This window comes from Astatotilapia calliptera, chromosome 9 (assembly GCF_964374335.1).
Source record: "Astatotilapia calliptera chromosome 9, fAstCal68.1, whole genome shotgun sequence".
In the NCBI taxonomy this organism is placed as follows: Eukaryota; Metazoa; Chordata; class Actinopteri; order Cichliformes; family Cichlidae; genus Astatotilapia; species Astatotilapia calliptera.
This window is the reverse complement of record NC_137430.1, coordinates 5928912-5950406: the sequence shown is the minus strand read 5'-3', so window position 1 is coordinate 5950406 and position 21495 is coordinate 5928912. Positions and strand designations below refer to the sequence as shown.

The 21495-nt window shown below is 41.4% G+C and overlaps 2 protein-coding genes across 15 annotated transcripts in view; one reads left to right on the top strand and one right to left on the bottom strand.

Moving 5' to 3' along the window:
- The window catches only part of lama1 (laminin, alpha 1), a 33776-nt gene extending 32990 nt beyond the window's left edge, over positions 1-786 (top strand). For both annotated transcript variants that reach the window (XM_026179686.2, XM_026179685.2), the window contains exons 63-64: positions 94-307; positions 394-786. In XM_026179686.2, coding sequence (XP_026035471.2) covers positions 94-307; positions 394-548 — 369 coding nt within the window. In that variant the 3' untranslated portion in view covers positions 549-786. The remainder of the gene's footprint in view (positions 1-93; positions 308-393) is intronic.
- Positions 787-6737: 5951 nt separating this feature from the next.
- LOC113029062 (band 4.1-like protein 3) overlaps positions 6738-21495 on the bottom strand; it is a 36326-nt gene continuing 21568 nt past the window's right edge. For 5 of the 13 annotated variants that reach the window (XM_080305874.1, XM_080305875.1, XM_026179662.2 and 2 more), the window contains 12 exons: positions 20516-20599; positions 19771-19875; positions 19542-19669; positions 18322-18369; positions 18202-18231; positions 17912-18088; positions 16302-16724; positions 12450-12545; positions 9920-10564; positions 8857-8955; positions 8451-8531; positions 6738-7433 (listed from right to left, as the gene is read on the bottom strand). In XM_080305874.1, the coding sequence (XP_080162000.1) occupies positions 7428-7433; positions 8451-8531; positions 8857-8955; positions 9920-10564; positions 12450-12545; positions 16302-16724; positions 17912-18088; positions 18202-18231; positions 18322-18369; positions 19542-19669; positions 19771-19875; positions 20516-20599 (1922 nt within the window). In that variant the 3' untranslated portion in view covers positions 6738-7427. The remainder of the gene's footprint in view (positions 7434-8450; positions 8532-8856; positions 8956-9919; positions 10565-12449; positions 12546-16301; positions 16725-17911; positions 18089-18201; positions 18232-18321; positions 18370-19541; positions 19670-19770; positions 19876-20515; positions 20600-21495) is intronic. The other 8 variants (XM_026179668.2, XM_026179669.2, XM_026179672.2 and 5 more) reach the window with 7 other exon arrangements.

Here is a 21495-nt window from a genome sequence, read left to right as displayed (position 1 = left end):
AGATGTATAGAAAAGGATTGTGCAAACTAAGTTTTAAATATGCAAATGAAGTTTTATTTGCGTAAATAAAGGTGTATCTGTTTTTCTCCTCAGGTGGTTTTCAACGTGAATAATGGGGCAGGTCGAGTGTCAGTGCGTTCTGGTGGCCAGATGCTATGTGATGGGCAGTGGCACCGCCTGCTGGCCCAAAAAACCAAACATGCCCTCAGCCTAACTGTAGATGAGCGAACTTACACCACTGCAAACCCTTACCCACAATCCACCTCTGCTGAAACTAATAACCCTGTCTTCCTGGGAGGATATCCAGGTAAGACCCTTTGAACATAAACAGAATTTAAAAAAAAGATGAACACACCTAAAAATAATTCTAACCTGTCCATCTCTCTGCTGTAGCTGGTGTCAAACAGAACTGCCTGTCATTGAGCTCCAGCTTCAGAGGTTGTCTAAGGAACCTGCAGCTCTTGAAGTCCCACCTGACCAAGACCCTTGATCTGAGTTCTGCTCACTTCCTGTTGGGAGTAACCCCTAACTCATGCCCCGCTTCCTAGCAGTGGCCAGAAAGCATGCCGGATTATGTCACAGAGCAGTATCATTGATTGATGGGCTGTGTAGTGTGAATGTCTCTGCTGATTATTCCTGTGGATTTTGAGTCTCTGTAGTCCAAACTTGAATGATTAAAGTTCATCTTAAAACTAACATATTCATACTTTTTATTTTCTAAGCAGAGAAACTTCAGTAACTTCTGCCTGTAAACATGAACAGTAATCAAACCACAGAAGAAACACATTCCTGGTGATCAGTTTGAGTTTTTGAGTAAAGGCACATTTTGTATTTAAGCTCATCATTAAAAAGGAGGAGTCATCCGTCTGTAATCTAAGTAGCATTTTATGTTTAGACATCTGCTGAGGCCATCCTTTTCCATCTACCCATTTTTGTAAATACTTATCTAATTCACTTAGGTGGAGGGTCCAATCTATCCCAGAGGTAACAGAGTGATCGGTGGGGGTACGACCCAGGGCAGGTTGATGGGAGAGTAATTTGAGAGTAATTCTAGTTTATTCTATTAAAGTGGCGTCAAACGAATTTCATATCTCAGCTATTAATGTCCCATCAGTATGTTGGAGCTGATTCTTCAGCCCTGCTGAGAATCCAGTTGAAAGCACTTTACTTTGATGGGCACAACCACGCGGTCAATCGCATGCAAAGACAGACTGCGATCGTACCATTATCAAATCAAATCACTTTTATTGTCACATCACATGTGCAGGTACATTGGTACAGCACATGTGAGTGAAATTCTTGTGTGCGAGCTTCACAAGCAACAGAGTTGTGCAAAATACAATAATGTAAACAAGCAAAATACAAGAATGGCTACATCTGAAACTAATAAATATATGTACAATATATAATAGTATATGCATTCCTGGATGTGTATACTAAATATTTTCTATGTGTGTGTGTGTGTGTGTGTGTGTGTGTGTGTGTGTGTGTGTGTGTGTGTGTACACATATTTTACAAATTAAATAGAGTAAACAATAAATAAAATATATAAAAATATACAGAGTGAGACATGTGCAAAACAGTGGCATTACTGTACAGTATGGAGTGCATAATGTTGAAGTTCCAGTAGTGAAGCTGAGGTGTCTATGACGTGTTCAGCAGTCTGATGGCCTGATGGAAAAAGCTGTCTCTCAGTCTGCTGGTACGGGACCGGATGCTGCAGAACCTCCTTCCTGATGGAAGCAGTCTGAACAGTTTATGGCTGGGGTGACTGGAGTCCTTGATGATCCTCCCCGCTTTCCTCAGGCAGCGCTTCCTGTAGATGTCTTGGAGGGAGGGAAGCTCACCTCCAATTATCCGTTCAGAGCACCGCACTACTCGCTGGAGAGCTTTGCAGTTGTAGGCGGTGCTGTTGCCATACCAGGTGGTGATGCATCCAGTGAGGATGCTCTCAATGGCACAGTGATAGAAGGTCCTGAGGATGCGGGGGCTCATGCCGAATCTTTTCAGTCTCCTGAGAAAGAAGAGGCGCTGCTGCGCCTTCTTCACTGTTTTGTTTGTGTGTACTGACCACGTAAGATCCTCAGCCAGATGTACACCAAGGAACCGGAAGCTGCTCACTCTCTCCACAGCAGCGCCGTTGATGGTGATGGGGGTGTGTACTTCTCTGCACCTCCGGAAGTCCACTATCAACTCCTTTGTCTTTGCGACGTTGAGGGTGAGATGGTTGTCTTGACACCAGTGGGTCAGGACGCTGACCTCCTCCCTGTAAGCCGTCTCATCACCGTTGGTGATAAGACATGATGTGAAAGAAAGGGCGGCAGATGTTTTAAAATAGCAAGTGTAGTGGTACAGGCCAGGTACACAGACAGACGGGGGAGCCTGTCGGGAAAAAGTGAAGAAGCGGACAAAAACGTAAAATAGCAGCTTCTGGCTGCATTTCAGTGATATCGAGGACTGCAAAGCAGAGTGCAGAATTGATAAAACTAGGAGCAGGCTAAAGTGACACCTGTTTTTATTTTCAGCCATTATCCATTGCCGAGGACAACACGTTTCAAGACTTATGACGACTTTGAAACCACGTATCGCTCTTACTCTCAACAAGCAGCGGGTGCTGCTGTGGGCACCTCGCCAAAGCGCTCACAGGCGGCAGATAGTCCCCCCAGGTCAGGGGTCTGCAACCTTTAACACCCAAACAGCCACTTGGACTCGGTTTCCACGCAAAAGAAAACACTGGGAGCCGCAAATACTTTTTGAAATCTAAAATGAAGATACCACTGTATATATTGTTTTGTTTTTTTTACCTTTATGCTTTGTGTGAACAACTAAGTAGGTAAAGTTTATTTATTAAGCGCTTTTCACAGACAGGCAGTCACAAAGCGCTGTACACAAATATTAAAATAAACAATACGATCAATAGACATTATACACAATGTAAAAGATCAAATGTAAATAATGTAAAGAATATAAAATACGTAGATCAACAAAAGGCTTGTTTGAACAGAAAAGTTTTTAACTGCTTTTTAAAAGAATCCACAGAACAACTTAGGTGTGTTGCTTATGAAATCCATGAAGTGCTACAGAGGAAATTACATTTTATTCATGTAATTAACACATTTTGAACTCTTAAAGAAATATAACAAAAGGAAAGACACCCAGCTGAACTAAAATGATCCATGTAGCAAACAAAAACTGTTGTGAGCCGCCACCCTTATATCGTCTTTGGGCTTTTGGAGCCTTGACCTGACTTTTAAAAAATAATTGGAAAAAAAGCACGACGATGCTAAAAAAAAATAGATATTTGCAAAATTCTGCCTAAATATGTATTTTACCTGGTTAATGTGTGTGGCGGGGCGTGGTCTGCAGCGCCGCTGCAGGGGAGGCGGACGCACCTGAGCGGGACCCGCAATCACGCCTCGCTGCCTTAAAGTCTGTGCCCTCTCTGCTGTTGAAAAGCTACAGCTGGCTGTATGCTACAGCAACCGTGTGTGAAAAGGGGTCAATAAAGAGATGCTGAAAAGCATGCTCATGAAATCATCGATATGTTTACAGTAAGACTTATGGTCCCGAACCTCTGTTCACAGCGTCTGCAAATCGGGGCTTTCATCTTTACGCAGGACATCTGTGAGGCGTGAGCGGTGTTTGTTTTTAACATAGTTCACAGTGGAGAATGGCTGCTGACATAATGAGGATCCGAAGATCCATAATTGGCCTACCTGGGGTTGAAAGTCTCGATAAATGCACGGCGTTTCGGCGGGTACACCGGCTTCCGCGAGTGTGACGCTTATTTTGAGCGATGAAAAAATAATAAGATATAATTTTATTTTTATATTTCAAAATCACAATAATCTTCCAATTTAGAACTACAAGTTAAAAAAAGAACTAAACACAAATAAAATACACTTCAGCTAAATACTTCTAATTTATTTTCCCAAACCACCCGGAGCCGCAAAATAAAGACTAAAGAGCCGCATGCGGCTCCGGAGCCGCGGGTTGCCGACCCCTGCCCCAGGTGCTGTCAGAGCAGGAGGAGATGTTCACACCTACGCGTCCAAACTGGCAAATGAATCGCGCATGAGCGAAGCCGCTGCTCCCGCCCTGACTGTAACGCAGTCAGTTCTTTTACTGTTACTTTTTGTGGCTCACATAGTTTAAAACTACTTAAAACACACACACACACGTATCTATTTCGGGTCACTTTTGCCGGTCCCAAGCCCGGACAAAGGAAGACGGTTGGAAGTGTGACATAAAAAAACCCAATAATTGCTAAAATAAATGTAATGTGTAGTTCTAAATATATTCTAAATGCATTTAGAGTGGGATTTTTTTTTAACTCACTTCATGTCTCCTTCACGATGTTATTTCTGTATCCAACAGTAGGTTACAATTACATAAGCATAACCAATTAGGCAACTTAGGGATGACGTCATCTTGCGATTTCTAGCAACTTTTAGGACAGCCAATAGGGATTTTTCTTACTGAGGAGTTGGCAACACTGCAGTTGTTTGTGACACAACCCCCCTGCTGACAGCAAACAGCTACAACATGTAAACAATATTCTGCAAAGTGTAGGCTCTGCACAGGACTAATGCAAGACTGCATATCAGGGGGAGTGATCTGTATATAACACGAAACAAAGAGAGCAATGATCAGTGGGGATCTCTCAGTATGGTATTTCTGTAATGCCAGATTCACATGGGTGAATCTCACATGTCCTGGTTCTGTCCTGACCCGGTTAGCAATGAATTTGTCAAACTTCTCCATTGCTGCACCAATCAGTCTATCAGTCTTCCTCCTTACTCATGAACAGGACCCAAAGATACTTTAATTCCTCCACTTGGCAACAAGTCATCCCTGACCTGTTGTGGGTACTTCAAACGTCTGTGGGTCAACTTTGGAGATGTTAATGCTGCCGTCCATTTACCTCTGAAGTTGGATGTCAGAGCCAAGAGTGACACGACTCCTGAGTCGACAGCGCTTGGAAGCTGCTCCAGTAGTAAAAGTGAGGAAAGATAGAATTTGTTTTGCTCTTGGTAAGCAATCTTGCATAACACCTGTTGTTGGTTTATTTTTATTTGTAGAGTCAGTTCTCTGTGCAAGACAACAGTGGTAGTACAGAGTAAAAGTTTAAGTTTTACTCCTGTTTATGTGCACTGCTACCATCCTGAAGCAAGATTCCAGTTGGAAAATCTGACTAAGAAAATGAAAAATACTGCAGGTTTTTTTCATCACTGCAGCCAGGCAGACAAAGTTGTTGAGCCAAGCATTCCTTTAACATTAATAATCATGAATTTCTTCATAAATAAAAGTTTACCCATTAGAGTAAACTGTATAACATCCCAAAGACATGTCATTATACAGCTACTTTAAATCCTATTGATATTTATTTAAACTGTTCTCTCCAGTTGATCTTTCTGAGTAATTTCAGTTACTGCTTCATTCAAGCCATTCAAGCTGTTCAAGTTCTATTAGACCAAAATGTCCAACAATTAATTAATGCTTTAATATTAAATATGATCAAAAACCTATGTATGCCTTTAGGGTGGCTTTAATTGAAAACATTCCTGAAAAAGCCATCACCTGTCTTAGGCCAATCTCCAACCTTCCTTTTATCTCAGACATTCTTCACAGAGTAGTTGTAAAACACTGATCGGATGGAAAGGAACGTTTTTTCTTTTGAAGAGTTTCAATCTGAATTCCAAATTCATCACAGTACAAAAACAGCACTTGTGAAGGTTACAAAAGATGCTCTGTTAGCCTCTGTTTCTTCACTTCTTTACATTTCTCACTCTCTGTGTCATCCTTATACACCTCTCTGCATTTAATCATTAGTTATTTGTAATCTCTGGTTCTCTTCCACAGCGTGTCTTTGGCCTGTGTTCCTCCCCTCATCCCCACCCAGTCGCAGCAGATGGCCACCCCTCCTTGACCCTGGTTCTGCCAGATGTTTCATGTTGTTAAATGGGGGGTTTTCCCTCCCACTGTTGCCAATGCAATTGCTCATAGGGGGTCACAGCTGGTTGTTAGGATTTCTCTGTTTTCTAATATTGTAGGGTCTTTACCTCCCTGTGGAAGACAAGGTCATTGAGGCAACTGATTTAGTGCTATATATAAAAAAAAAAGGAAAAAAGTGAATGGCTTGTTTTGGCAACATAGTGTATGTCATAAAAGAGAAACCCGTGTCTCCATTGTGGTCCCTCATTTGCGTCTTTATTTCTGGTTGACAGGGTCCAGATGCCAGACGTCAATACACAGCTGAAGCTCGGTGAAATTTCCCTGCTTTGCAATAGTGTTGTCTAATTTAAAGAAAATGACTACACGGATCCATGTTATGGTTTTGCTGTTATGGTTATACCTGATGTTTTTAGATTCACATTATGTTTCAATAATGTATTTCACAGTATTTCAATATTTAATATTGAGCTCATTTTCAACGTTTTACAGTATAAGCTATAACAAGCTATAACGAGTTTCACAGCATGAGCAGTGCCATTGGCCGACCTTAGCTTTCACAACTTTTAAACGATGCAATAGGAAACCTTTCTTTGGTTCACCATTTCTGATCTATGGAGACTGCATCATTTGTATACAGTATCATTTGAAGGATTTAGCCGCTGAATTGGGACACGTCTGTCTCTTATACGTTGGTAAACTTTCACAAAGAGGTGATGGTCAGTTTGATACCAGGGAAGCAGAAGTCTCTAATGCAACAGAGAAAGTAGTCGGTAATCAGGGGCTGTGATCAGTTTGTAATTTAATAAATAAATGGATACAGAAATCAAAAACACACACACATGAATGATTCATCGTCATTTTCGTGGAAGGTTTAGCGAATGGCACATTACTATTGCATTATGGGTAAATTCAAAGCAGAGTTTTAGCTGTTTTTTCTTGTTAGACAGGAAACTGTTTTGATCAGCTGGTGATAGTACGCATCAAGTTTCTCAACAGGTAAAGCTCGAAGCACTATCTTTCAGATGTCAGGCTAAATGTTTTGAAAAGCTGCTGTCTCCCAACAATAGAGGAGCAAGCACACCTGAGTCAGCTAGCCAATCAGATGCCCACCTTAGAGTGTTGGGGAATGAGATGTGGGGGAAGGCTTATATAAGTAAATGCTTCAGAAGCTGATTCATAGTGAAGGTCCAGTGTAGGTTGTCTGTTGCTATGGAAACACGTCTTTCTCTCCCATCTCTGCGCTGCATGTGAAACTTTCAGTTAAATCTACTCATCTAGTCACACTATCGAACTAATGCTAACTCAGCCATTGGTTCCACCCCCTGTGAGATAGGCAGGCGATGCTGTATATATGTGTGTCCATGCATGAATGTGTGTCCAAATCCTCAGTTCATCCATGCTCGGTGGATGCTGCAGCCAACAGTTTTGTTTCTGGCAATGCACTCTATACTAAACCCCTTGGGCGTCCAGATTCAGTCCTGAAAATGAGACAGAAGGAGCAGTGAGACACACTGTAGTTCAAAGATTCCATGGCATTATTCTCAGAACAGACCCTGAGACTGATATTTACAGTGTGGAGACATTTTTATTCTTAGATTATCACTCTGATCATGTCTATGCTAAGCTAGTTAAGAAAAGAGCAGACTGATGTTAAGTGCATGCTAGCATAGCTTAGTATGTTAGGAAAGTGTAGCTCTGTAGCATTGTGCTGTGTGATCAAACTGCATATTTCAGAGTGGCCTTTTATTGTGGGCAGTCTAAGGAAGCGGTCTCCAACCTTTTTTGCGCCACGGACCGGTTTATGCCCGACAATATTTTCATGGACCGGCCTTTAAGGTACAACAAAATAAAACTAGTACCGGTACCAGAAAAAGGAAAATTTATTCATAACACACGTGAAAAGACCCAGGAAAATAGAGTAAACGATAAAAACGATAACAAAATCACGCTGAAGACCGATAAAAACCCTGAAAACTATACATTTCACACCTGAGCCTCAACTCTCGCGGCCCGGTACCAAACGACTCACGGACCGGTACCAGTCCGAGGCCCGGGGGTTGGGGACCGCTGGTCTAAGGCACACGATATTCATGCTGTCTAATCAGCACCTTGACATGCCACACCTGTGAGGTGGGATGGATTATCTCGGCAAACGAGAAGTTCTCAATAACACAGATTTAGACAGATTTGTGAACAATATTTGATAGTAATGGGTCCTTTGTGTATGTAGAAAATGTTTCAGATCTTTAAGTTCAGCTCGTGAAAAATCGGAGCAAAAACAAAAGTGTTGCGTTTATATTTTTGTTCAGTGTAAGACATGCATGTTAGGTGATTCCAAATTGGTTGCAAATGTTGTGGTTAATTGCTTAAAGTGCATAAAATAAAATGCTCTGTGTATGAGTGAATGAAGCTTGCCGTTTTTTTAAACTTTTTAACAACCCTTCTGTCCTCATCCCTTGAACACACCATTACAGAAACAACAACATTCAAGCTACCTGGTTGTGGTCAACTTCTGTATCTCCAGAAATCACAATCCTCTTTTCTATTCTGGTTTCAGAAATCCCCCCTTTTGCCATCTGAAGAAGAAAAGGGAGAAACATCCGAATTCAGTCAAGCGTCTTTATCTTTCATATATGTCTTCTATGCCTTTTCTCAGCTTTTTAATGCTGTTTGTAAACCCTTAATAGTTTCAACAAACCTTTTCAGCCATGACAATATTACCATGGTTTGCAGTGGGATTTCTTAGGTTATGGTTTTACCATGGTGACACGTGTGGGGCTCATGTAGTAGCAGTAGTGCTCCCATAGTTATCATGTCATTTTGTTGATGGGTGTGTGGTGGTATTGCCATGGCAGTAATGTAAATCTTGCGTATTATGGTGGTACCTTGGTCCTGTGTTACCTTGGTGATGTGAGTGGTGGTAGTGGTGTTGGAGGTCTCGGTAGTGTAGCTGTGTGAGCTCAGCAGCAGACCAGCAGGAGTATCAGATTCTACTTGGCTCTGAAACAAGTATGAACATCAGCCAATGAGGAAGAGTAATAACCAAATACCAGCACATTTTTGTACTGATGAAAAATAAATGTTGAGGATAAAACACAGGATGTCAGTCTGGGGAAAAATATTTATGTATCCATCTATTTCTGGTACTACTCATATTAACTACACATCTTTTGATTGATTAAACTACGCAGTAAACTTTTACATCACTTCAAAGTAATCCTCTGAATTCTTTTCACCTAATTAAATAGTACAAACTGACCTCTTAAACTAAACACTTAGTCTTCCTCATTCCCAGAGTGTTTATCTTCCTAATCAATGTTGCCTCTTAAAAGAGGCAACATTGAACCCTTTACAGCCAGCACCAGCACTGGTTAAGACATCCTGAGGTCTCAAACTGAGTGTTCTTGCCTTTATCATCTTAATATTCTGAAACAGGTAATGCTGAGCTAAAAGGGGGTCTAGTTCTTAGCCAATGGTCATACTCTAGTTTACAAATTAATGAATTTTGTCTTCACAAACTAGCCACTGAGCCCATAAAGTCACCAGGAATAAATAAAATTACTAACATTAAGAAGCAAGAGAGCCGAGGGAGGTTTTCCCACAAACCTCTTTAAAACCACTCATAAACCTTTTGCAGTCGAATGAGATGTTGCTTGGTCTCCATATTGACTTCCCTTTCAAGACTCAGAAGCTATGCCCATCTGATATACAATCTATGTTTTAAGCAAAATTAGGAAAACGGGAAAGTCGGCCTAGAGTTTGAAAATATATCAAACTCTCGTCTGACTGACATAATATTTCGATGTATTCATGTGAACAGAGGGTAGATTAGATTTTAAGGAAGAAATGGGCCAAAGGTCACTGGGTCAGGTGGGGTAGGTGCAGTTTCAGGGTGGTGAAATGGGGCAAGGGTAACTAGTATAGGAGTCGCAGATGCCATTTGGGCAAGTGTCTCAGGTGTTACCTCCTGTAGTGGTTTGAACTCATCGTCATCCCTGTGGGCAGATGGTTGCATCTGATGGGCCAAGTGCCTGGATGTGGGATGGAGTAAAGAGGGCGGAGGGGAGTTTTCTTCAAACTGCCACCCTCCTTCATCTTCCTGTGAGTCGTCTGAGTCTTCGTTGTCAGTGTAATGCAGAGTCCCAGGTGTTTGAGAGTCCAGGACAGAGCTAGCTTGCTCCTGTTCACAAAAGCTAACTGCTATCTTGTTGTTAATGTTATCCTGATTAGTGTCATTAGCGTTGGGGGCCTGAGTCTCTCTGACTGCAGCTTCGATGGCCTCCTCCACTGCTGCCTGTACCAGCACACTGACGGCATCCTCACTAATCTCACTAGCATTGTCATCGCTAGCCTGGCTGCTGGGCTCGTAGCTAATATCATCATCATCATCATCATCATCATCACTTGTTGGACTATTAGCCCGACCATCATTAAAACTGTCACAGGCCCATTGCTGTGTGCTATCGTCAACACCTGCTGGGTTGGCTGGTAGATTACTAAAGGGCATGCCCACATGACTTTCTTTTGCTACCTTTTGCTGGTCCACCATTGCCTCGTCCTCGTCATGTGGCTCTGTCACCAGCATTATTGTCTCCACCTTCTCTGAAGTCTGAAAAACGAAGTGAAATCACAGAACATTAGGTGATTATTTTAACAAGTGATGTCTCCTTGATGAGAGTGCTGCACATGTGTGTCATTCTGCTGCAAACCGATTTGAAGGACTGATGTAAATGGCAGTTCTTTGTGAATTGAATTGAACTGACCTTCTCGAAATACAGAGGTTAAGCAATATTTGGTGATTATTCATAGAGTAGGAAATGGAAATGACCCCACCAGAGTCCAAATGCTGGTGGTGCTGGAGATGGCATGACATGGACATAACAGGTTAGCTATGGCATAATATATGAAAAGAGTATCGACATAACTAACTGAAAGGAGTATGGTGTAGAAAGGACGGAAAGCTGTTGAAGGCCAGGAAATAGAACAGAAAGCCTACGATGAAGGTTTGGTAAACAACTGCCTGCCAGTTACCCCAGTACCCCTCAAAACATGTCCACAGCACTATATGTGTGTAGAATTTCACCAGCTATAAAACAGCAAGGACCAGAACTTTAAATCTGTGCATAAACCTTTTTCAAATGAAACTGTGACCAGCAGATTGGGTACTGAGGAGCCTCGACTGAGTAAGTGACACACATGACTTTACTTGCTTACATTTAAATTATGTGCCTCTGATATTAGTTTTGAACAACCACGCGCCACTGCCAGCTAATTTTATCAGTGAGATGGACTGTACACTAAAGTGTGATGCAGTAAAAATCTGAATATGGGCAAGCTGGAAAAGATGACCTGTTAAACAGGGTTGTTGTTTGCAGTGTGGAAACACAAGTTTGTGAAAGTGAGATCAGAGAATGAGGCGATGTAGGATTTTGAAATTTACAACATAGGTCCATCTTCTAAAAGTCTCAGATGAATTTGAATTTTAGTGACCTCGACCTCATGGTGAAGGTTCTTTCAGGTACATGCACTAGAAATCTTAGACCAGTTCAAATCCTGGTGACCTTGTCACCTCAATTTACGTATTTCTTTCCCAGAGCTGTGAGACCATTTTATGGTCTTTAACAGCACAATTACAATTCTTACATAAAAATAAGTCATGCATGGTCTAATAACAACAAACCTTTGTCATAGTCCACGTATCAAAAGAGCTACAAACAGGTGATCTTTTAATTCATTTGCTGGAACGTGAACACTGAGATGAAAAATGTATTCTTGAATTCTTTATAATTAGACTCTTAATCAGTGCTAGTTATGTGTTAAGCTCGAACTAGTTAAACTGTGCACTTCAGGATCTGAGGATTTTAAATTAATTTATTTTACTTATAATATTTTTGTGAATATGTAGCCTTGAAAATGAAAGGACAGCTTAGAATAACCAGAAACCACTGAGGTGAGTATGATGGTATGATTCAAAAGCTAGTCTCAGTCTCCAGGTTTGTGCATTCTGAGCAACAAATCATCTCAGCTTCTCAAGAACCCTCCATTGCCACAATTATTGGTCCGAGTTCTAACACTAAGGACATAAGCAGAGCATGGGTTCTCCTTGCCCCTTCACCAAAAGTACTGATCTGATTCATGTCCTCCAGGCTGTTATGACATCCCTGCAAGACATCCACACTCCCCTGCATCCTCTAGCAAGATCATAAAGAACAACCCTGATACCGATCTGCTCCATGACCCTGTAGCAGCTGCTTCAGATGGGATGCTGGATTTCTTTTACTGGCTGAGAGAAGCTGCAGTGAGGAGAACTGATTGTAGGTTTGACAAGATGCAGTGCTGGTTCTCATACATAAGAACACTGAGATTAAATCCACAGAGAAAAGAGACTTATTAACTCACAGAAGGCAGGCAATAAAATACCTGAAAGAGGAGTTAAAGAGAGCCAGACAAAAATACAACTGGACAACAAGGAAGACAGCTAGTGAAAAAGGCACCTTGAGCAGGTCGTGTTCTCTGAAGGTTTGTTGCTCTCTGGCTGATTTCAGCAGAGCTGTCAGCTCAGGAGACATATCATCAAATGTAGGTTTAGGCTGCACATATCAAACACACAAAAAACAACAGTTACAGTGAAAACAAAGAAGAAACTTGTAATTAAAAGTCTCAAAATAAAACTCCAGCCATGCAGGGGACACTGTGGCGCCATGGTGGGCTTATTTAAAATAGCCTTGAATTATGTTGATATTTTCTAAAGCCTCCTTGTCTTCCTGCCTCAGTTTCCAAAATTCATCCGGAGGAGAGGACCTTGATGGAGGAGCTTTGGGTAAGAATGTACAAGTATGTCTTTGTTAATTATAATACCACTGTTAGTGGTATTATAACAAGGTGGAAGCAGCTGGCAATGACAGCAACTCTGTTTTAAAGCAAAATCAGAGATTCTCATAGTGCACAGAGGTCTCCAACTCTCTGCAGAGACAACTAGTACAGACTTCCAAACTTTATGTGGCCTTCAGATTAGCTCAAGAACAGTTCATAGAGAGCTTAATGGACTCTCTAGAGTACCAGATGGAGTGGTGTAAAGTGCATGGTCTCTGGAGTTACAAATCACACTTCTCCATCTGACAATTTCAGCTGATGAGTCTGAGTTTGGCGTTTGGCAGATGCGTTTATGGTGTGGGGTTGTTTTTCAGGTGTTGGGCTCGACCCCTCTTCTTAAGTAACTCTTCAGACATTTTGGACAATTTCATGTTCCCACCTTTATGGGAACAGTTTTTGGATAGCTTGTTCCAGCATGATTGTGTGATTGGCCACACAATGATCACCCTTGATGTGATCATTGTGTGGCCATAGCTCTCCATTTTGTGGTTGGTCACTAGTATGCTTGATTTACTGAACTTTTTGGATTAAAGTAACTTGTTGTGGTATAGGGCCGCTTGTATGTGACTGTTTGTGTGGTGGAGACACGCCCACACAGGCACCTTCAGGAGGAGGCCCTGCTAGGGCCGTAACAACCAGTAAACAATGCAAGGTTCACAGAGCCATGGATGAGTGATTTTGGTGTGGAGGGACTTGAACGGCCTGCACAAAGTCCTGAGCTCAACACGACAGAACAACATGAATTAAAGTGGAGACTACAAGACAGTCTTTCTCATCCAGCATCAGTGTCTGACCTCACAAATGCACTTTTGGAATAATGGTGAGAAATTCCCATAAACACATTCCTAAATCTTTTGGAAATCCCTTTTAGAAGCCAGGCTGACACAATGTCAGAACTCTGCTGAGCCAAGTATTCCTTTAGCCTTAACTCATGTAAAACAGCTAACTCATATGCAGAGGAATTTTATTTGAAGAGTTACAGTTTCAGAGCTCATCACAGCACAGAAACAGCTTTAGTGAAGGTTAAAATGATCTTTTTGTGGCCTCTGACAGTGGACTCATCTCTGTGCTTGTCCTGCTAGACCTCAGTGCAGCATTTGATACTGCAGACCATAATATATCATTACAGCGATTAGAGCATACTGTAGTCAATATCTCTGAAATTAGAAACATCCTGTGTCAGAGTGATGTTAGGCAGTCTTTTAGGCTAGACTACTGTAATTGATTATTAACAGGATTTCTTAAAACATCCTTAAAAAGTCTTCAGTTGATTCAAAAAGCTTCAGCAAGAAAACTGACAGACTGGCTTACTTGTGGTTGCTATATTAAGGCTTATAGAAAATATTAAATTTTCTTTAAAAGAACATGAAACAGAGTTTGTCCTGAAGATCTATATTTCTTAATGATGCTCATTTGGTAAATAGACTGGTTCTTATATAGTGCTTTTCTACTCTTCTGAGCACTCAAAGCGCTTTACACAAGCACGTTTTTTCTAGGTGCTTTCTAAGTAACATTCACACACACTCACACTCCGATGGATGCATCGGAGAGCAATTTGGGGTTAGTATTTTCCCCAAGGATTTTGGCATGCACACTAGGGGAAGCCAGGAATCGAACCACCAACCTTCCGATCAGTAGATTACCTGCTCTACCACCTGAGCTACAGCCACCCCTTTGGGAAAGTTCACAATATAGTAAACTGTAATGTCAACTAGACACTGGGGTGGTGTAGCTCAGATGTAGAGCAAGCCATCTATTAATTGAAAAGCTGGTGGCAAATATCCTTGGGTAAGTTATTAACACCAAGTTGCTCTTATTCATCCATTAAAGTGTGAATTGGTAAATGTAAATGTTAGAACTTATACATAAAAACAAATGCTGTTGTGAATGGGTGAATGAGGGATGTTGTACAAAGTGCTTTGAGTGCTCAGGTAGAGTAGAAAAGAGCTGCATAACAACCAGTCCAATCATTATTTACATTAATAAACAATGAAACAAAAACAAGACAATCCCCACCTAACTAGTTCTTTCTCTTCCAATCTTCATCATCTCCCCTCAGTTCTAAGCACTCCTCATGAGGCTTCTTAAACAACAACGTTACAGGATTAACAATTAGTTTTGACTTTTAAATAAAAGGATTACGGGTAACTTCAGAATCCCTAAGTTTGCTTTAAGAATAAGTCCAATTTGCTCTAAGAGAAAAGTGTCTTTGGCTCAGGGTTGGATACTTTTTTTGTTCCAACTGAATTAATTGATCAGTAGTGGCTCTCTTATCAAAGTGTGCCATGGCAACACCAGTGGAACTGAGCCACTTTGGTGACAAGGTTAAACTTGCATTTACCTTGCTAAACTTCTAATCCTGCTTTGTGGTACAGGCCTCATGAAGTACTGAGACAACTTATTATGAAATCTCTCATTGTGGTGGATTTGTGACTTGCTGTCTCTTTGCTTACACCTCGCATGGACAGGAATGTTAATAAAAAGGCAGCAGCTTCCAACAAAGTAAAAAAGCATTACAAAGTCAAAGTAACCAACCAAAACAGAAGTGAAAAATAGCAGTAAAATGGAGTTAAGCCACACCCCCAAGCTCACGAAGGATAAATAAACAACAACAAACAGAAGAAAACAACTTGAAAGATCAGCTTCCTGTTTTCCATTTTGATCAAAGGAGAAGACACAAAATGGTTTCTGGGAGGAGGTGAAGCAAGAAGCTGGGCAGAGTTTAAACTGAACACTGCAGCTCACAGGTGCCGCTTCCTGGAGAAGAAGGAAACCCAATCAAAAACAGAGAAGGACCAGCACCACTAGATTGGATAAGCTCTGTTGTGATTGATTGCTACATACTCACTGACCATCTATGGCAGACAATGAAATAGGATGAAAGCACTATAAAAACAGTAATATCAACAAGTCACACTTTTCCATTTACGTTTTATAATTTAGAAGATTTGTCAGCATCAGGACACCGTCGCACATTTCTTTTAGATGGGTAGATGAACCTGCTGGAATCATGTAATCTTTAAATAAGAAAAACTTTTGGTTTTTTAAAACTACCTGTCAGCAACAAGACCGTCTAAGACACACATTACGTGGAAATCAGCTAATGCCACAAAAGATGCAAAACAACCAGTCACAACAGAGCAGAACATCCATTATGATCTAATCCAGCATCAATTGTGATTAAAATCCTGTAATCAATTTTTTCTGATGGAAAATCAACTTTTCTGCAGCATCTCCTTTTCAGACCACCAGGAGACCTAGTTCACCAGGTGGAGATCCTGGTCTCCTGATACTCTGGTCCCTCAGATATCTACAGTCTTTTGGAGCTCAAGACATTCAGTTTGAACTAGCTCAGACGAGCCAGTGTTAAGCCACGCTTCCTGTGTCAGTGCTGCAGAGGTTAACATTTTGCTGCCAGGTTGTTGTTTTCATGCTTGTTTTCATGCTGACCACCAACCAACCAATCAGCATACCACTGCTGCCATGAAAGGTGATTTCCTGCCAGAGATGGGGCTTAGCTTGTCCAGTGAGGATGTAGGGGTGGCAGGGAAGGACTTCACAGAGACTCTGGCCCCACAGAAGTCGAGACCTTCAGCCACACTAATCATTTGTCTGTTGTCAACAGCTGGCAGGTCCGAAGGTGAAGTCGGAGTCTTTACCTCAGGGATGGCAATCAGCGGTCCCTCTGTGATGTCATCGTCAGCAGTGAGCTGTGAAATGTGTTGAACTTGTTGGCAGGGTTTGACACTTGCTGTTGTCATGGTAGCATCAGAGCTGTCATCCATGATCGTCATGGTAAAAACCCTGCCAGAGACTGTGCAGTAAGTCTGCCCCACTGTGTAGCTCTTCTTTTTGAATGGCCGAGGAGGAGCTTGGTTTGTCATGAACCCGCCCTCCTGGAGCGCACAGGTAAGCAATATTAAATAAGCACAGACTCAGCAAGAAATCATGTGACATACGAGACCAGTTTCCTGAGCGCAAAAGAAAGATATAGCCATCATGACAGCAATAATCCAGTCATTTTGGACTTTAAAGCATAACACCTGATTTGGTTGCTGCCATATTTCTTTGTTTTTCCTTTGTTTGATTGTTGCTAGAAGTTACTATGTTTTGTTGAGAGGATGTAGTGGTTAGATGTAGTGTTATAAACAAATAATATAAACAATACAAGCTTCATACATACTGTAAATGGCATGAGTGCTACTGGCTAACTAGTGCTAAATTACAGACTAATAAAACAGTAGAATTTCATTCTCTGAAACTATAGTGAAACTGGTTGGGCTGTAACACAATACACAAATCCAGTGGGAAGGCCCAGTTTCATGACTCAAAGTAGCAGCGGTGAAGCCAGACAGATGCAGATCAGCTCTGTCTGCCTGTGTGAATGTTGAACGGGCAAGATACTGAACGCCATCTTTCTCACCAAGGCTTATTCAAAGTTTATTTGATATTACATTGAGGTTTTATTCAAGTTCCACCAGTTTCAGCTTAAATTCTACTGTTGTTGAGCTGAAGAGCAACTAAACTTCTAGGAAGTTTCTACTGATCGTAAGGGTCATAAATTAATCAGCTTTGAGATACAGATCAATATTTCCCGTTTATAACTGTCAACAGGAGGTAACAACAAGCACATAGACATGTGACCTGTAGATCTATTTTCACCTCCTGCTATTGGGCGTTTTCCTCGGGGCTGGTTAACTTGGGCCCATGAAGAATTTTCAAAACTATTGAGACAGTCTAAATGTCTGCAACCCCGACATCTGAAAGATAAGATTGGGATTCGTTTTCTTATCAACATGCTAACAGCAAATTGGGATAATGGCACCGGCTCCTGTAGTGCAACACTTTTATGCAAGTGAGCACAGCTTTACACACACATTACCAAAAAAAAGGTACCTGAAAAAAAAAAAAACAGTTTAACTTCAAAGATGTGTATTGTAAATATTCAACCCACAAACTGTGGCAATGTACTACATCACAATTAATGGAAAAAATTCCAAGTCACAGCACTGAAACAACATTTACCAACTGCAGGTGTCTGTGAACCCAATGCCACAAGATAACCCATCCATGACTGTCTCACCTCATCGGGCTCCAGAGGTTCAATCATTGGGGAGTCATCGACCCTTCGGAGAGGTGACGAGGCCAGACGCTTCTCCCACTCTGTCATTCCTCCTCCTTCTCCTTCTCCTCCCTCTAAAAAGGAGCGTCTGAGGGCGCTGATGGTGCTCTGTGGTTTCTGCATCTCCTCAGGACTACCCTAAAGACAGGGCAGAGAGGGGGGGGGGGGGGGGGTGTAAGATGAGACAGAAGACATCAGTGAGGACAGAAGAGGGATCAACACATATGAAGAAAAAATAGTTCAGGTGTTACCTGAGTTTTCAAATCTTCATCTTGGTCAGACTGTCAGATAGATAGGTAGGCAGAGAGACAGGTTATGTTAACAAGTCTTTCCACAATGGAATTATTAACCATACGATCACAGATGTGTACCTCAGTAGCTGTCAGGTCTTCGTCCACAGCAGTATCAGTTAGCTCAGTCTGAACAAGAAAAAGTAAGTAAGCAAAAAAGTTTCTGTCCACCTCTAAAATCAGCTTGACTGCAACAGGAGAGAGAGTAGCTGATGAGGTCGATATCAGCAATAGGAAATGGGTTTTTGTTAAACTGTGTCTCTCACCCACCCATGACACTAGTGAAAGAACTACACCAGCTATTAGTATCATACAGTTCTGGCTTCTAAATTCTAATCAAGGCTTCTTACATCCAGGAACTTAAATTAACCGCGCATGTATTTCTTTCATGACTGAAAGAAAGTCCTTTCTTCCCCTGCACAAACCACCAAATAACTCTCTTGCAAACCATGTAAAATGCATGTGTTCACTTCCAAACTGATTCCTAACAAATATTATATGCAAATAAAGAGAATCTTTTGCCTGCAAGCTGCTCTTTAACCGAGGATTCAAATGGTAAAAACATCTACTTTTGTAAAAACTAAATATAAAGTTGAGCACATAGAGAACTTCAGTAGGAATGTCAGATTATTATTACGTTTGTATTATATGTATTTTTCTGATTTTACCAGCTGCTGGGAGTAACACAAACTTGATTTAATGAGAAGGATGGCACCTGTATGGGGTTAACACACCATTTTAAATGTTTGTGGGCCTTCATGGTTTCATGGTTCTGGATGATTTTGACCCAGCATTTTTAGTTTCTTGGATTTTGCTACTATTCTGTATCCTATGTTTCAGTTTAATTCTGGTTAAGAGTTTAGTGTAGGTTTTGTTCAGTGTCTGTGCCTGTTGTGCTTCCTGTTTTACTTTGAAAGTCCGTGTCTCATGTCAGTGTGTCTAGTTTTGCTTCCCTTGCCTCGTTAAGTTTGATTTCTCCCAGCTGTATTTAAGCCCTGTGTTTTCCTTGCCCTGTGTTGCGTTGCACTCACATTATTGTTTCGTGTTTCTGTTTGTTTCCCAGTTTCTAAGTTCCTGTCCCCAGTTTAGTGTTTGAAGGTTTTGGTTTATTTTGTAAAGATTATTTCCCATGAAGAATTTGTTTTCCCAGGATTAAAGCTGTGTTTAAGGTGGATCGGGGTGTAGGTGGGTCCTACACCCTACCTGCCACACAGCACAACATCAAACATGGGGCCCAAAATCTAGTTTTTCACACAGCAATAGAAAACTGGTCAGATTGGGTTGACAGGTGAGACAATTACTTTGGTGTCTATTTTCTGAGGAGTGAGAGTACTCTGCTGTGAAATCTCTGTTTCTTTGTTTTCCTCTTCCTCTTGCTCCTCCTCTTGCTCCATTTCATTCACATTCTCCACTTCCTGCACCTCCTCAACTAGGGTGACATAGGAAAAAAAGAGAAGTTTGTGCAAGGTCTTAGATAATTTGACAGATTAAGTATCTGGTTCAAGATCAACCACAGACATTGTTTCTTACCTTGAACTTCACTGCTCTCTTCCATTCTCTTCTCAGGTGTTACTGTTGTGATGAGGTCACTGATGGCGATGGCTTTAGATGCTCCATACAGCCCAGAACCCATATCTATATACACACACAGAAGTGCACCAGCCCTAATGTCATCACAATAACATCAACAGGTACAACAGTAAAGACAGCAACCACTATGATGCTCATTCAAGCTGTGTTTGTTCTCATCAGCAGCAAAGCATCACGACTTCTCTGTCAGAGTAATGGCACACTCAGCCAATTAACAGCTCAGGGTGCATGCACAGTAGCCTGGGCCAATCAGCATTCAGAACCACCACCAAGCCATGACCGCATATTATTTTGAATATCATGGCTCATTGAGCTCTGTTAGCTGTGTGGTTAATGGGGCTAATAACTAGTGTCAACATAACCGTGCACTGAGACTGATAAATTCTGTCAGATAATTATCTGGACATCAAAATATTGGCAACAGGTTTATTTGAGCGATGTGGTTGTTTAACCTTACATGTGACAAACATGTAATAGTCTTGCATTCTGCTGAAAACAGGATGCAAGTCTGAGGGCATGTGAGCAGAATGAACAGAAATGTACAGCTGTTATCAGGTGTATCGGAGTGAAGCAGAGTAACCAAGTACACGGCATTCCTGAACAAGCTGAATAAAGCGATCGGAGCCCAGTCACAGAGCAGTACCACAGCAGCCAGTAGCAGTGCAACTGCAGTATTGAGCACTACCTGTGTGAGTGCCACCATTGACTTTTGGGGAAGCTGTGATGGCTTGAGAGACAATCGGAGAGGAGGTAGGTCCAGTCTGTGAAGCTGAGAACCAATCACAAACTGGTCAAATACTGAGGAAGAATGAACTAATCAGTCAGTGCTGAACCTAAACATAAGGCTAATGGGTTAGTGAGGTATGCTAAACCTAGAGTCAGAGTTCTTAGCATCAGGATGGTTGCTTGTTTTCAACCTGGCTAGAACTGTAGAGTAACCTATGCTGAACAAGTTTATCTTTATGCAGGTTTATAATGGCTCTTTTTTTGTTGTTGTTGGGAGTATATAGGAAACAAAAACAGGATATAAATACAATAATATACCCCCATTTAAACCAAAAAAAAGCAAAAAAGATTTTCTCCTGGACTGTACATACAAATTACACTTAAAATTATGCAGTAGGCATAGAGCCAGTACCTAACAGTCTTCTTCATATAATTCATTTCAGTCTGATTGAAAGAGCGCCAATTCACAGCAGCTGTTGACTCAATGTCCCACAATACTGGAGAGAAAACTCCAAAGAACAGACAATCCTATGTGAGCAAGTACTTGGTGACAGTGTGGAGGACGAGCTCCCTTTTAACTGTCCGAACCAGGAAGGGCAGCCATTTGTCACAAACAGTTGTGAGGTAAGGGGAAAGTTAAGAGGGGGGGAAAGTATAGGTAGTAAGCATAAAACAGAGTTTATGGTAGAGAGAAGACAAACTCACAATACAATGCAACAATGAAACCCATTATTCCAAATGACTTGTGCTGGTCATGAGCAGTTTGCTACTGGATTGAGCAAAGGATGTGTTCACATGGTGAAATTTGACTGTGGCTCACTGCATTTGTGCGACAATTGGAAAGAAAGAATGACATGGAGCATACACACATAGAAAACATAGACACAAACCTTGGTTCAGTTACTTAACCAGCTGTCAGCACAGTGCATACTACTCCAC